This window comes from Pelophylax lessonae, assembly GCF_965119305.1.
Source record: "Pelophylax lessonae genome assembly, chromosome: 9".
NCBI lineage: Eukaryota > Metazoa > Chordata > Amphibia > Anura > Ranidae > Pelophylax > Pelophylax lessonae.
Genome location: NC_138776.1, coordinates 257,492,594 through 257,509,004, shown reverse-complemented (window position 1 = coordinate 257,509,004; position 16,411 = coordinate 257,492,594). Strand labels below are relative to the sequence as shown.

General features: G+C 45.7%; 4 protein-coding genes across 4 annotated transcripts in view; all 4 read right to left on the bottom strand.

Annotated features, from left to right (window-relative positions):
• The window catches only part of LOC309564402 (uncharacterized protein), an 880,901-nt gene that overhangs the window by 450,163 nt on the left and 414,327 nt on the right, over nucleotides 1–16,411 (bottom strand).
• The window catches only part of LOC309563412 (uncharacterized protein), a 44,716-nt gene that overhangs the window by 9,249 nt on the left and 19,056 nt on the right, over nucleotides 1–16,411 (bottom strand). The window contains exons 3-5 of the mRNA XM_082267806.1: nucleotides 4,701–4,792; nucleotides 4,462–4,608; nucleotides 4,212–4,353 (exon numbers count right to left, since the gene is read on the bottom strand). Coding sequence (XP_082123932.1) covers nucleotides 4,212–4,353; nucleotides 4,462–4,608; nucleotides 4,701–4,772 — 361 coding nt within the window. The 5' untranslated portion in view covers nucleotides 4,773–4,792. The remainder of the gene's footprint in view (nucleotides 1–4,211; nucleotides 4,354–4,461; nucleotides 4,609–4,700; nucleotides 4,793–16,411) is intronic.
• Nucleotides 1–16,411, bottom strand: part of LOC309562906 (oocyte zinc finger protein XlCOF29-like) — a 99,034-nt gene that overhangs the window by 76,312 nt on the left and 6,311 nt on the right. The window lies entirely within an intron of this gene.
• On the bottom strand, nucleotides 2,305–3,122 carry LOC309563413 (uncharacterized protein; the record flags this gene model as incomplete). Its single annotated transcript, XM_082267807.1, has 1 exon — nucleotides 2,305–3,122. The coding sequence occupies one exon, from the start codon at nucleotides 3,120–3,122 to the stop codon at nucleotides 2,307–2,309; it is 816 nt and encodes a 271-aa protein (XP_082123933.1). The 3' UTR covers nucleotides 2,305–2,306.

The window sequence follows — 16,411 nt, the reverse complement described above, 5'->3', positions numbered from 1 at the left end:
TGCTCTATCTTTTATGTAGTCCTGTGCCCAGCGCTCTGTGTATTAAGCAGTTCAGTGCCCAGCGCTCTGTGTATTTTGTAGTAATGTGCCCAGCGCTCTGTGTATTATGCAATTCTGTGCCCAGTGCTCTGTGTATTATGCAGTCCTGTGCCCAATGCTCTGTGTATTATGTAGTCCTGTGCCCAGCGCTGTGTATTATGTAGTCCTGTGCCCAGCGCTCTGTGTATTATGTAGTCCTGTGCCCAGCGCTGTGTATTATGTAGTCCTGTGCCCAGCGCTCTGTGTATTATGCAGTTTTGTGCCCAACGCTCTATGTATTATGTAGTCCTGTGCTCAGCGCTCTGGGTGTTATGTAGTCCTGTGCCCAGCACTCTGTGTATTATGCAGTTCTGTGCCCAACGCTCTGTGTATTAAGCAGTTCAGTGCCTAGCGCTCTGTGTATTTTGCAGTCCTGTGCCCAGCACTCTGTGTATTATGCAATTCTGTGCCCAGCGCTCTGTGTATTATGCAGTCTTGTGCCCAATGCTCTGTGTATTATGTAGTCCTGTGCCGTTTGCCAATAAAAAATAAATACGTCCCCAGATTTCATTTTAAAAATCTGGTCACCTTAGGGTAGGAGGAGAAGGAAGGGTGGATGGGAGAGAGGAAGGGTAAGTGTAATAGGGGAGGGGGTAGGAACCACAGATAAGATCCTACATGAGAAGAGCTGTCATATAGCTCATGAGGTGGCAAACACACATCCAATGTATAGGAGGGTAGCAGAGTAGGTGAGTTTGGGTAGAATTGTATGGATTATATCTCACGATTGGCACCTGGGGGGGGGGGGGGGTCATTGTTTGAGGATAGCCCTCACTTTGATTCTTTTAATAAAGCAATCCTGGTTGGTTAAAAAAATAAATAAATAAGTCACTACCCTTCCTGCCACTACCCTCTAGCTCAGGGGGTCTCATAACTTTTGGGACAAACGGCCAGTTCACTGCCCTTAAAACTTTAGGGGGGCCAGACTATGGTCAGTGGGAGTAGAAATGCCCCCGGTGGGAGTAAACAATGCCATGGGCTTGGTGGTCAATGGGCGTAAAACATTTACATAATTGGTAGCAGTGGGAGAGTTAATTCCTCGTTTCCGATATCACCGACAGGAATAGTGCCCTGAGGGCCAGATAAAGGCAAGCAAACAGCCACCATCTGGCCCACGGGCAGCAGTTTTGAGACCCCTGCTCTAGCTGATCATTGGACTGAAAATCAGAACCCTATCTAAATACCTGTTACTTACCTAAAGGTAAGAAAGAAGCACCGACAATAGATGGGCCATAGGAGCCCTATGGATGACGTCACTGCGCCCAAGCATTACGTGGTGGGAGGGGGAGGGGGCATTGTTAAGAGGTTAGGTTTTGGCTAAAATGCTACTTTAAAGCCAATCAAGTGGAAAAGGGATGCACGTGTGGATGAGTATACATACGTGAAACTGTTCCTCCCTATGAAAAGCTTTAGGAATTATGGTGACTGCAAAAATGAAACATTGGGACACAAAGTGAGAGTAAGGATCCAGATCTGAACCTGGGACCTCTGCAGTGTTTGGCTGTGGCTCTTCACCTGAGATTCTGGACAGCTCCCCACCTGATTCCGTTGACAACCTTACTTTGTATCTTGTTTCTGGTGAACCTTGAACTCTTTGCTCCTCCCATCAACTTCCTGATTTAAGCCACAGCTTTGCATTTCCTGTTTGCCAGATTATTGTGCTCTCTTCAGCCGATATATTGTTCCTCTGAATATCTGCTGCTGTCTTTATCTTCGCAAACCACTAATTATCTACCTCCTCTGATTACCCGCTGCTGTCTTTATCTTCACGACCACTAATTACCTACCCTTAGCTTGTTTACTGCCTACACTTCTGCCTGATACCATCCATCTACAACTCGTTACTGACCTTTTGGCCAATTCATTGACCACTGTTCTGCTTGTTCCCTATCAGGTTGATTTGCTACCTGATCCCCACTTTCTGTCTTCCTGCTGGGGCAATCCAGAGGGCCCTGACCTGGCATTAGCATGGAGTGAAACCCATCTGCACCGTCAGGAGCTCTGGTGAAGACCAGCTAGTACTTAGAACCCACACTTCGGGGGAACCTGAGCCATCTGCTAGGAGGATCAGCTTGTGTATTCATCCAGCTGACTAGTGAGCCAATCTCTCTACAGCCACCGGCCTCAGAGTCTAATCCCAGACTTTGGCCTTGGGTATGAAGAGAAGTACATCCGTGGACTGAAAAAATCACCCGGTTAATGCCAACATACATTTATTAACAGTATCATCAAACGTGTGTAAACTGATGCTTAACTAGATGTTCTTTACGTATAAAACATTTCCCGCACTCTGAACATGGAAAGGGACGCTCTCCATTGTGACTTTCCAGGTGTCTATTAAGGCTTCCTCTCCATGTGAAGCTTTTCCCGCACTTCAAACAGCAAAAAGGATGCTCACCGGTGTGGCACCTCTGGTGTGCGAGCAGTTTGGCTTTCACGGTGAAACATTTCCCGCACTCCGAACAAGAGAAGGGCCACTCGCCTTTGTGACTTCTCTGGTGTATAGTAAGGCTTCCTTTCCGGGTGAAAGATGTCCCACACTCCGAGCAAGAAAACGGACGTTCCCCCGTGTGAATTTTTAAATGCTGTAGAAGTGCGTTTTTCCTAGTGAAACAGTTCCCGCAGGCTGAACACGAATAAGGACGCTCACCCGTGTGCATTCTCTGGTGCGAAAGAAGTCCTTTTTTCTCAGTGAAACATTTCCCGCACTCCGAACATGAATAAGGATTCTCACTCTTGTGAGATTTCTGGTGTATAAGAAGTTCTTTTTCATCAGTGAAAGATTTCCTGCACTCTGAACATGAAAAGGTCACGCTGGTGTGAGATCTGAGGTGTACAAGAAGTTCAGATTTCATCCTGAAAGATTGCCCGCACCCCAAACACGAGTATGGATTCTCCTCTATGTGGATCCCTTCATAGCTTAATGAACATTCCTTGGGATTAGATGGGTCTGCTGCTCTATCTGCACTGGGAGAACTGAGATTAATGTCTGTGTTCAAAGTATGTGATTGATCAGAAGATTTCTCAGGATAAGAGGAATCCATTGAGGTCTTCAAACAGTGATGTATACTTTTAGAGAAGGAATTTGCTCCCGTAGAAAACTGTATTATGTTCTTTTCTTCGGATTTAAAATCTGCAGGTAATATAAAATTACCCTCTGAAATATACCGTCCATCTGGTGAAAAGGAAATTTTAATTCAATGTTAAAAGTGTCTTTAATAAAGTCATGTAAGTTGGTAAAGCAGATCACCATTCTACAGAGCTCTGGCCGAACTAGAACACAAAACAGATTTAAAAAAATGGAGATGGACCTTTCATATGGTGTACAGTATCTCCTCCTCATTTGTTGGGAACATGACGTTATATTGAGGAATGGAGATGGACCTTTCATATGGTGTACAGTATCTCCTCCTCATTTGTTGGGAACATGACGTTATATTGAGGAATGGAGATGGACCTTTTATATGGTGTACAGTATCTCCTCCTCATTTGCTGGGAACATGACGTTATATTGAGGAATGGAGATGGACCTTTCATATGGTGTACAGTATCTCCTCCTCATTTGTTGGGAACATGACGTTCCATTGAGGAATGGAGATGGACCTTTCATTTGGTGTACAGTATCTCCTCCTCATTTGTTGGGAACATGACGTTATATTGAGGAATGGAGATGGACCTTTCATATGGTGTACAGTATCTCCTCCTCATTTGTTGGGAACATGACGTTATATTGAGGAATGGAGATGGACCTTTCATATGGTGCACAGTATCTCCTCCTCATTTGTTGGGAACATGACGTTATATTGAGGAATGGAGATGGACCTTTCATATGGTGTACAGTATCTCCTCCTCATTTGTAGTGCCACAAATGCTGTCCATGTGAAGTGGCTATAAAGAACATCCTTATTTTAGATTGATGATACATACTGTGCATCTAATCTACTCTCTTTTTGGCTTTTGTCTCAAAAACATGCACTATCATTCTGGATAACACCTGCTGGTCTCTCCCTCTGAAATTGCACCCTAGTTAAAAGGCTTACATACTGTATTCAATGGTATTCTCTATTCAAGAGTGTATGTACACATTTTTTTCTGGTGGGTGCAGATTTTAAGATATCCTCACTACTACTTACTTGTGTCCATAAGTAGAGAAGATTCCTCTGGTTTACTTTTCAATATCTTCTCCCCCTCCTCCATAGACTGCTGATCTCCACTCACCAACATCTCTTCTTCTTCCTCTTTAATCTCAACTTTAATGTATTTCTCTTTTTCACTCTAAACCCCAAAGATATAACATCTGGAAAAAGTTACTGCAAGTAACAAGAGATTACATAGGCAAATGTCATCTCACAGTTTTGAGTTCTATTGCTCAGTCCCACCTACCTGACCATGGTGTGTATAGTTGAAATATTCCTGTATGGAATCCCGGGAATACAGAGGACCACCATTCTCCATAGACTGCTGAGCTCCACTCACCAACATCTCTTCTTCCTTTTTTATCTCAACTTTGATGTCTTTCAGTTTTTCACCCTAAACCCCAAAGGTAATCAAATAAAATATGAAAAAAGTTACTGAAAATAAGAGATGTCACCTCATAGTTTAAAAAAAACAGTCCTATCTACCTGATTATGGCGAAAGATGTTGATATCTTCCTGTAGGAAATCCTGAGAATACATTGGACCACTCTCCTCCATAGACTGCTGATCTCCACTCATTAACATCTCTTCTTCTTTGATGTCTCTCAGTTTTTCTCCCTAACCCCAAAGATGACAGAATACAATTAAGGACACTGACAGGTTGTAATATAAGTAGGTATATAATTAGGCACCAAGAGTAGAGCTTTAACCACTTAAGCCCCAGAAGATTTTACCCCCTTCCTGACCAGGGCCTATTTTGCGATTCGGCACTGCGTGAGTTTAACGGACAATTGCACGGTCGTGCGACGCTGTACCTAAACGAATTTGATGTCCTTTTTTTTCCCCACAAACAGAGCTTTCTTTTGCTGGCATTTGATCACCTGTGCGATTTTTTGATCATGCGCTATAAACAAAAAAAGAGCATCAATTTTGCAAAAATAACAATATTTTTCACATTTTTTTATATGAAATTCCCCCCAAAAAAAATGTAAAAATCAAAATTTTCTAACATTTTCGGCTAATTTATTTTATGCTACATATGTTTGGTAAAAAAAACAGCAAAAAGCGTATTTTGATTGGTTTGCGCAAAAGTTATCGCGTTTACGAACAAAGGGAAAGATTTTTGTTGTTTTTTTTTTTTTACCGCGTAATGGTGGCGATCTGCGATTTTTTTTTCGGTACTGCGACATTGTGGCGGACAGATCGGACCCTTGACTGACATTTTTGACACTTTTGGGGTTACCAGTGACATTACTGCAGTAATCAGTGCTATACATATGCACTGTTACTGTAAAATTACACTGGCAGTGAAGGGGTTAACTTTTTTTGAGAGGGAGGGGTTATGTGTGTCCCTAGGGGCGTGATTCTAACTGTGATTGGCTGTGGCTTGAGGTGTAGGAACAGTGATCAACGGTTCTACATAACCTTATGATCACTATTTCTACACAGGCGGTTTGTTTACATTAGCCGCCTGCCTTTCTCCCTCTCCACCGACGATCGCGAGTGACCGGCGGACGATTGGGTCCGTCGGTCACACGCGCGGGGGTGTCCGTGACCGTGCGGGAGCGCGCCTCCGGTGGCGCGCGCTCGCTCCTGAGACCCTCACAGGCTAGCGATGTAGTACTACATCGCTTTGCCTGTGAGGGGCTGACCGCCGCAGTAAATAATCGTGCGGCGGTCGGCAAGCGGTTAAGGAAACAGCTCACCTGCCAAACTTCCCGTAAATGGCTATTTACCAGAAAGTGTTCTTTACAGCACAATTCCCATACGTGGATCTCAGCATCATTCAGCATATGGCCTCCTGGTTATTAAGCAGTCCCACCCAGGCTACACTGGATCTTGGGTCTATTAGAACATATTATCTCATTCCAGAACACAAAAGTGTCCATACACTGCTCCTGCATCAACTGTATCTCCAGGTGATGGCCTGGTCACTGCAGACAGGTACATGTCTCTAGCAGCACAATGGTCTCCTTGGAAGAGTGGAGCTCAACCCACAGTCAGCTTCAATATTATAAGGCCAGTGCAAGCTGCGCAATCAGCAGGAGGTGGTCGCCATCAAATCATGGACCCAGGGTTGGAGGTTTTATCCCACCCAACAGTCTACAACGTCTCTAGGCTCCAGGACCCATACCAGGATTTGATAGTTTCGGAGTCAGACACACATCCTGGAGCACCTCAACCTGTATTAGTGAGAGCCTTGGGTGCTACCAAACCCTTATTACACCATGACACAATACAGCCATGTCAATATATACATATATATACCGTATATACTCGAGTATAAGCCGACCCGAGTATAAGCCGAGGCCCCTACTTTTACCACAAAAAGATGGGAAAAATTATTGACTCGAGTATAAGCCAAGGGTGAGAATGCAGGGTGGCGGGCATGGTACAGGAGAATGCAGTGTGGCTGGCATGGTACAGGAGAATGCAGGGTGGCTGGCATGGTACAGGAGAATGCAGGGTGGCAAGCATGGTACAAGAGGATGCGGGGTTGCGGGCATACTAGTGCGGCTGTGTTTCACTTACCTGTTCCAGAGGCGCCTTCATTTTAAAAATGGCGCCGCCCGGCGCCGACACGTCATTGCGCACGCGCCGCCGACGCTCGTGAAAGCTCGTATAAGTTTGGCTATTTCTGACCTGTCCTGAGCGGTGGCGGCGCATGCACGGTGACATGTATACGCCGGGCGGTGCCATTTTTAAATCTTAAACACGTCGGAGCGGCCGGGAACTTTTTTTTTTTTTTGTTGACTCGAATATAAGCCGAGGGGTACGTTTTCAGCAAAAATGTGCTGAAAAACTCGGCTTATACTCGAGTATATACGGTATATATATATATATATATATATATATATATATCCTAATCCTTCTCTCATAGTCATCAATGCACAACTGTGATTCTTATGCATCAAAAGAACTTTTGAAGAGGAAGAGCTTTTTGCTGAAATTTGAAAATTATTTTCAAACAATATATTTAAGGAACTCTCTGCTTAGGTGAAAAGAAATACACTAGATTGATATGCAAAAGACCTCCCCAAAAACTCTTAACATACTACAGAATAGCCCTGTTTCTGGCTTATAGACAGGTACAAATAGCACTGGGTAGAATCATGAACAAGTAGCTCTTATCTACGTGGAGAACAGGGGAAAAGGAGCAACAGATAGACCCTTACGACCCTTTTCATCTACCTGATGATGGTGAGGGATGGTGTGATCTTCCTGTGTGGAATCCCGGGAATACAGAGTACGGGGACATCTCTTTGGTGGGTTCCCATTACTGGATCCATCTGTAGGAAACACACACACTGACTGAATACATTGTTTCTATGTGTTTATCAGATGATGGGGGATCTAGGTGGAGCCTCCGTACTGCTCTCTCCTTTACAATAAAGTCTCCTCTTACCCGGTGATGTGAGGGGCGGCTGATTCTCCATCATGACGTCCTTGTAGAGATCCTTGTGTCCTTCTAAATACTCCCACTCCTCCATGGAGAAATAGACAGTGACATCCTGACACCTTATAGGAACCTGACACACACAATGATACAGTCACCAATGACACATCCCTTGTCTGTTACTGGATAATGTCCCAGAATTCCCCGCACCGCTCACCTCTCCTTCAATGATCTTGTTGGTGACTTCTATAAGCTTCTTGGCACTGGTTACCTCTGTTGTCAGGCAGTGAGGTGGAGGCACTGTGAAGACAGCTTCTATGTGATAATGGATCATATGTTAGTTTGTCTATCTATAATCTTGTGCAAAGAAAGAAAGTTACAATCACAAGCTACAGTAAACCCCCCTCCATTGCGGGGGTTAGGTTCCGGACCCAGCCGCGAAAAGTGAAATTCCGCGAAATATAAAAACCCTATTAAAATGCATTGTAGGCATGTTTTTTTTTACTGTCACTGTACGTGTAAAAGCATTTTAAGGTCTTTAAACACACTTTTAAAACAATAGAAACTCATTTAAACACATAAAAGATACTAAGAGACAGAGCAAGAGCTATGGAAAACACAAAAATATTTCATTTTTAATGATTTATATAGTAAAATAACATTACAAAAAAAACCGCGAATTACCGGGACCGCAAAAACTGAACCGCGATGGAGCGGGGGATTACTGTACTCAGAATCCTTCTGATCTATTCATTTTGGTCTGTTTAGATCCAAGTGTTTTAATTTTGGAGGCAGTAGAGAAGGACTATCACCACAGTTTTTTGGTGCTATCGGTGTCCCTGCTGGGAAGATTCATCATTTCCATATGTCCTGCTGACTATTTTAGCCAGGACTTCAAGTGAAGGAAACTGCTAAAGTTTCTTTTGTCACTGGAGTAGAATGGAGGAGAATCTTTCTACAGGAACACAGTACTCTGCTGTGAGCACTTTCCAGAAACAAGCAACGGCTGGAGGAATACATGGGGAAAGGGGGAAAAGGTAAGGCTTTGCATTCTGCTTGCCGCTGATTTTCTATGGAAAGAAAGCTGTACTCATGAATCAGCTGTCTCCTTCAAGGCTGTTGTCATATCGGCCACAGCAGGAGGGGAGGGGGTACGTCGGACGTCATAACTATGGTTAGCAAAGACTTAGAATCATGGGGTCCCATGGGGGCCAGAACTGTAAAAAATTATAACGATAGATCTACTTTAAAAAGATTACCTCTTACTTCCTGTAAGGTATACAGTATAGACAGTGAAGTTAAAGTGATTGTAAAGGCACAAGGTTTTTTTACCTACATGCATGAAGGTAAAAAACCTTCAGTGAGCAGCAGCCCCCCCCCCCCAACACTTACCTGAGCCCCCTCTCGATCCAGCGATGCCCACAAGATCCTTGGCTCTCTGGGGACTCGCACTCCTGATTGGCTTTTGGCAGCAGCAGGAACCATTGGCTCCTGAAGCTGTCAGTCACAGCCAGCGAGCCAATCAGGAGACAGATGGGGTGTGGCCATGGCTCCGTGCGTGGGTGGACACATAGAGCCGTGGCTCAAGAACGCACCTGGTGACAGAGGAGAGATGTGCTATGACCAAAGGATGAGGTGGATGGGAGGGATGCACTGACACAACTGATCAGGGAATGAGATGGCTAGTGGGGGAATATTAGTGATTCGGATGAATTGGCTGTAAAGAGATGTGTTGTTTCAGCAGGGTGAAGTAGCTGGAGAAAGACATGTTGCGAACTGGGGGGGGTTAAGATGGCCAGAGAGGGATGTATTATCAGCAGAGGTCAGGGAGGATGGAGGGATGATCAATGACTGGGGGTATGAAGGCTGGGGAGGAATGCATGGTTACCAAGGGCTGAGGTGGATGAGAGGAACCTAGTTCTGGTCCACCTACTGCTCCTAGTCTTCATCTCATGTATTTTAGCAATGAGGTTCAGCATCCACACCCACTATTGCTCAAATGGTCACAGTGCCCAGTTGGCAGATTCAGAGAGGTCTTAGTTCCAGACTTTTCTTGCGGCTCTGACGGTGGTCATTTCACATTTTCCACTAAGACCTCCCTACTTCTTCTGGGCTGGAGCCATGATGATCCAAGGATTTCAAGGAGGGCTCTGAGGAAGAGGCACAGCCTCGAAACGAGTCAGCCCTCTGCTTCCAATGAGATATCGGACCTCTGCTATGAGGCGGCTTTATGGAATTGATGTGCCTGAATTTCACGAATGTTTGTGAGTAGCTGATTTTTATTTTGATTTAATAAACTCGCTGAGGATAATGCGCTAGGCTGGTGCGCCCTTTCTTTGTTTTGTATCTACAATTTCAAGGAGGGACCTGGTCAAGGCCCACTTACTGCTCCTAGTCTTAATCTCAGGGAGGATGGAGAGATGATCAATGACTGGAGGTGAGGTGGTTGGGGAGGAATGCATGGTTTCCAAGGGCTGAGGTGGATAAGAGGAGTCTGGTCCTGGTCCGCTTTCTGCTCCTAGTCTTCATCTCAGGGAGGATGGAGAGATGATCAATGACTGGAGGTGAGGTGGTTGGGGAGGAATCCATGGTTACCAAGGGCTGAGGTGAATGAGAGAAGTCTGGTCCTGGTCCTCTTACTGATCCTAGTCTTCATCTCAGGGAAGACGGAGCGATGATCAATGACTGGGGGTGAGGTGGCTGGGGAGGAATGAATGGTTACCAAGGGCTGAGGTGGATGAGAGAAGTCTGGTCCTGGTCCTCTTACTGATCCTAGTCTTCATCTCAGGGAAGACGGAGCGATGATCAATGACTGGGGGTGAGGTAGCTGGGGAGGAATGAATGGTTACCAAGGGCTGAGGTGGATGAGAGAAGTCTGGTCCTGGTCCTCTTACTGATCCTAGTCTTCATCTCAGGGAAGACGGAGCGATGATCAATGACTGGGTGTGAGGTGGCTGGGGAGGAATGCATTGTTTCCAAGGGCTAAGGTGGATGAGAGGAGTCTGGTCCTGGTCCTCTTACTGATCCTAGTCTTCATCTCAGGGAAGACGTAGCGATGATCAATGACTGGAGGTGAGGTGGTTGGGGAGGAATGCATGGTTACCAAGGGCTAAGGTGGATGAGAGGAGTCTGGTTCTGGTCCGCTTTCTGCTCCTAGTCTTCATCTCAGGGAGGACGGAGGGATGATCAATGACTGGGGGTGAGGTGGTTGGGGAGGAATCCATGGTTACCAAGGGCTAAGGTGGATGAGAGGAGTCTGGTTCTGGTCCGCTTTCTGCTCCTAGTCTTCATCTCAGGGAGGATAGAGGGATGATCAATGACTGGGGGTGAGGTGGTTGGGGAGGAATCCATGGTTACCAAGGGCTGAGGTGAATGAGAGAAGTCTGGTCCTGGTCCTCTTACTGATCCTAGTCTTCATCTCAGGGAAGACGGAGCGATGATCAATGACTGGGGGTGAGGTGGCTGGGGAGGAATGCGTGGTTACCAAGGGCTAAGGTGGATGAGAGGAGTCTGGTTCTGGTCCGCTTACTGATCCTAGTCTTCATCTCATGTATTTGAGCAATGGGGCTCACCATCCACACTCACCATCGCTCCGATGGTCACAATGCCTGGTCATCCGATTCAGAGAGGTCTCAGTTCCAGATTTTCCTCGCGGCTCTCTGCAGGGGTCATATAACATCACATCTCCTGGTATGGTAAGTCTAGGGTAGAAGACCTCTCTACATCTGCCTGCCAGACGTCGTGATCGTCCGAGGTATGCATTGATCTGGAGCGCAGATGGTTGTGTTAATTTGTGTATGGTCAAATGAGGGGATGTTTTGTGTGCTGAAGGTAGTGGCAAAAGATAGAACCGAGATACAGAGGCTCTGGATGGACAGTTGGATAAATGGTTCTATATTTAGGATGTATCCGGTCTATAAACCAGAAGCTCTGGATGGACAGTTGAAATACACTAGGTGTAAATATAAAATAATATCTTATTACCTCCTCTGCTGCCAGTTCCAGCAAATGCAATGTCTCCTCTCTACTTCCTCCCAACTTTCCTCTGACCTGGAACTTCCTGTCTGTACCCCTATATCACTTCCTGTCTGTGCAGTCAACTCACAGTTAGTGGGATTGCCACCTAGTTGTGATTTTAATAACTGCATCCTACGTTATATTTCACTTTTTCGCTCTCGGCTCTCTCCTTCTCTCGTGAGTTTAGGTGTATTATTACGAACAAACATTACAAATCAGTTAAAACTGATTCAAAGACAAAATATACGGTGTCCATCTATCTATCTATCTATCTACATGTGACGGACCCCCTTACTCAAGAAGAATATGTCTGCCGTATAAGCCTCCCTTGCCTGATACCAGCACGATCCAAGATCCCTTAGCCCAGTGGTCCTCAACTCCGGTCCTCAGGGCCCACTAACAGGCCAGATTTTAAGTATTACCTTGGGGAGATGCAGACTAGAGTACTGCAATCACTGAGCAGCAAATGATATCACCTGGGATGTATTTCAGTTATCTTGCAAACCTGGCCTGTTAGTGGGCCCTGTAGGCCAGGGTTGAGGACCACTGCCTTAGCCCACCCAGTCACTTGTCGAGACATCAGTGTAGGGTGGTAAGAAGCATAAGACTGTTTATTCAAACACAGGCACAAAGAGATATACACTCTGGGACAATCCCCCCTCCCCTTTAGCAGCTAATCCACATACACATATACAGTATCTCACAAAAGTGAGTTGTAGATTTGATGTAGATTTGTTGCTTGACTCACTCAATCATTTTAAATGCAATGGCCACATAGTACACATGCTCACTCAACTGCATCTAGCACCCCCCACCAGGGGCGTAACTACAGGGGTTGCAATTGCAACTGGGCCCCATGCTCCAGGGGGGCCTGTGCGACTCCCCTGTACACCTGGATAGGAGGGGCGGCGGGGGCAGCATGTAGAGAAATCACTGTCCTCCTTTTTCCTCCTGTAGCTGCAGGAGGAAAATGGAGGAGATTGGTTCATCTGTATGCTGCCTCCGCCACTCCTCCTATCCAGTTCACTTGTGTTCTGTTGTCTCTGGGCCCCTGTGTGCTCCCCTGGTCCCCCCTCCACTGTGCTCCCTCCCCTCTCCGGCCGGCTGCTGCAGGGGATGTGTTACAATAGAGAGCCAGGAAGGGGGTCGGTAAATATGTAATTTACCAGCTCCTTCCTTTTCTGAATGGACAGAGTCATAGTCAGTGATATTGTAAAAGAATAAAATAAAATGATAAAAAATACAAATAAAGTAGCAAAAAATAAAAACTACTGACACCAGTAGGTGAACTTCCAGGATCGCAAAGGTCACACTTGCAACCGGGCTCTGCCATTCCACCACCGTGGGGAGTCCCCAAGATGGCAGGAAGGGGGCCCACTGCAGAACTTGTGAAAGGGTTCCACTGCGGGACCGCAATAAAGGGCCCTGCAACAAGAAAAAAGTGCCCCAGGATCAGTGGAAAGAGCCCCGCCCAGGGGTCCGGCGTGGTTTCTTGCACCGGGGCCCTGAAGGTTCTAGTTACGCCTCTGACCCCCACTGACAGTGGAGTCATCATTGTTCAACAATGCGCATTTCGGTCCACTCTCCTTGGCTGCCAGGTTACATTGATGTTGCGCAAATCATTCTTGTTATATTAACAATGGCTTGACTTTTTCCAGACAGACCTTGAGTGTGTACGTATATTTACTGTGTGTATATATGTATATACTGTATATATACACACCCACAGGTCACTTTATTAGGTACACCTTGGTAGTACCAGGTTGGACCCCCTTTTTCCTTCAGAACTGCCTTCATTCTTCATGGCATAGATTCAACAAGGTGTTGGAAACGTTCCTCAGAGATTTTGCTCCATAGTGACATGATAGCATTACGCATTGCCGCAGATTTGTCGGCTGCACATCCATGATGCCAATCTAACGTTACACCACATCCCAAAGGTGCTCTATCGCAGTGGTCCTCAACCCTGGCCTACAGGGCCCACTAACAGGCCAGGTTTGCAAGATAACTGAAATACATCCCAGGTGATATAATTTGCTGCTCAGTGATTGCAGTACTCTAGTCTGCAACTCCCCAAGGTAATACTTAAAATCTGGCCTGTTTGTGGGCCCTGAGGACCGGAGTTGAGGACCACTGCTCTATCGGGTGAGATGTGGTGACTGTGGATGCCATTGGAGTACAGTGACCTTATTGTCATGTTTAAGAAACCAGTGGTGAGATGATTGGAGCTTTGTGACATGGTGCATTATCCCGCTGGGAGGAGCCATCAGAAGATGGGGACACTGTAGTCATAAAGGGATGGACATGGTCAGCAACAATACTCAGGAAGGCCGTGGTGTTTAAACAATGGTTAATTGGTACTAAGGGGCCCAAAGCTTGCCAAGAAAATATCCCCCAAACCATTACACCACCACCAACCTGAACCGTTGATACAATGCAGGATTGATCCATGCTTTCATGTTGTTTGCACCAAATTCTGACCCTACCATCTGAATTTCGCAGCTGAATTCGAAAACCCATCAGACCAGGCAACTTTTTTCAATCTTTTATTGTCCAATTTTGGTGAGCCTGTGCCAACTGTAGCCTCAGTTTCCTGTTTCTAGTTGCCAGGAGTGGCACCCGATGTGGTCTTCTGCTGTGGTAGCCAATCTGCTTCAAGGTTTGATGTGTTGTACATTCAGAGATGATATGCTGCATACCTTGGTTGTAACGAGTGGTTAGTTGAGTTACTGTTGCCTTCCTATCATCTCAAACCAGTCTGCCCATTTTCTTCTGACCTTAACAAGGCATTTTCATCCACACAACTGCCTGGATATTTTCTATTTTTTGGACCATTCTCCCTGTAGATCTGCAGTTTTTGAAATACTTATACCAGCCCGTCTGGCACCAACAACCAAGGTCACTTAAATCCCCTTTCTACCCCATTCTGAAACTCGGTTTGAACTTCAGCAAGTCATCTTCACCACGTCTAGATGCCTAAATGCATTGAGTTGCTTCCATGTGATTGGCTGATTAGCAATTTGTGTTACCAGGCAATTGAACAGGTGTACCTAATAAATAAATATATAGCTTGATTATTATCTGTCCCTTTCTAGTAAATATGCAACATCACTTCTAATTATTATTGTATGGTAACTTTATTTTATGCGCAATCTATTTTCCTGTTTATTTGAAATGAGATTGGAATTGAGGGAAATCTCACCACAGGGGACACATATAGAAATTCCTTTCTAACTGTTCTCCATGTTCAAAACAAAGATGAAAATGCTAAGGCCTTGGCAGATAATCTGTGACCCTGTGGGGCTGTCCACCTTCCCCTTCCTTTGCTTTTTATTCAGGAATTTTTATTTATTTATCCTTCTATTGATCTATTTTAGGTCAGGGTCTTCTTCTGGGCCATATACCGCTGCTCTCCTCTGTCCTTTAGGTCGGAAGGTTACCTCAGATGTACTGTCAGGGAGATGCTGCTGTTGAGTAAAGGAAGATGCTGCCCATACTTGTGATTGGCTGAGGTCTTTTTGGAGGGAAGTCCTGTCACCAGTGGTCTGTCAATTGTTCATTTAAATAGTTGTAGAAACCTGTTTCTCTAAGCAGATCACCTAGGATCTGTTCAGTCAGAAACTATCTACATCTGCTTAGACCTCAGAGGAGAAATTACCTCAGGAAATCACATGGACTGGTCACATCTCGGAGGAGAAATTACCTCAGGAAATCACATGGACTGGTCACATCTCAGAGGAGAAATTACCTCAGGAAATCACATGGACTGGTCACATCTCAGAGGAGATTTTACCTCAGGAGATCACACGGCCTGCTTAGACCTCAGAGGAGAAATTACCTCAGGAAATCACATGGACTGGTCACATTTTGGAGGAGAGATTACCTCAGGAAATCACATGGACTGGTCACATCTCAGAGGAGAAATTACCTCAGGAGATCACACGGCCTGCTTAGACCTCAGAGGAGAAATTACCTCAGGAAATCACATGGACTGCTCACATCTCAGAGGAGATGTTACCTCAGAAGACCACACAGCCTGTTCAGACCTCAGAGGAGAGAGAGAGTACTTCAGAAAATCACATGGACTGCTCAGACCTCGGAGGCGAGATTACCTCAGGAGATCACACAGTCTGTTCAGACCTCAGAGGAGAAATTACCCTTTAGGAGATCACACGGCCTGGAGAGGTTACCTCAGGAGATCACACAGCCTGCTCAGGCCTCAGAGGAGAGGTTATCTCAATAACTCGCACAACCTACTCATACTTCATTGGGAGAGAATATCTCAGGAAATCACATGGACTGCTCAGACCTCAGAGGAGAGATTACCTCAGGAAATCACACAGCCTGCTCAGGCTTCAGAGGAGAGATTACCTCAGGAGATCATACAGCCTGCTCAGGCCTTAGAGGAGAGATTAACTCAGGAGAACATACAGCCTGCTCAGGCTTCAGAGGAAAGATTACCTCAGGAGATCACACAGCCTGCTCAGATCTCAGGGATTACCTCAGGAAATCACACAGCCTGCTCAGGCCTCAGAAGAGAGAGATTACCTCAGGAAATCAAAGGGCCTTCTCAGACTTCTTTGGGGGAGATTACCTCAGGAGATCAGACCGCCTGCTCACACCTCAGAGGAGAGATTTCCTCAGGAGATCATACAGCCTGCTCAGGACTCAGAGGAGAGAGATTACCTCAGGAAATCAAAGGGCCTGCTCAGGCCTCAGAGGAGAGAGATTACTTCAGGAAATCAAAGGGCCTACTCAGACCTCTTTGGGGGACATAACCTCA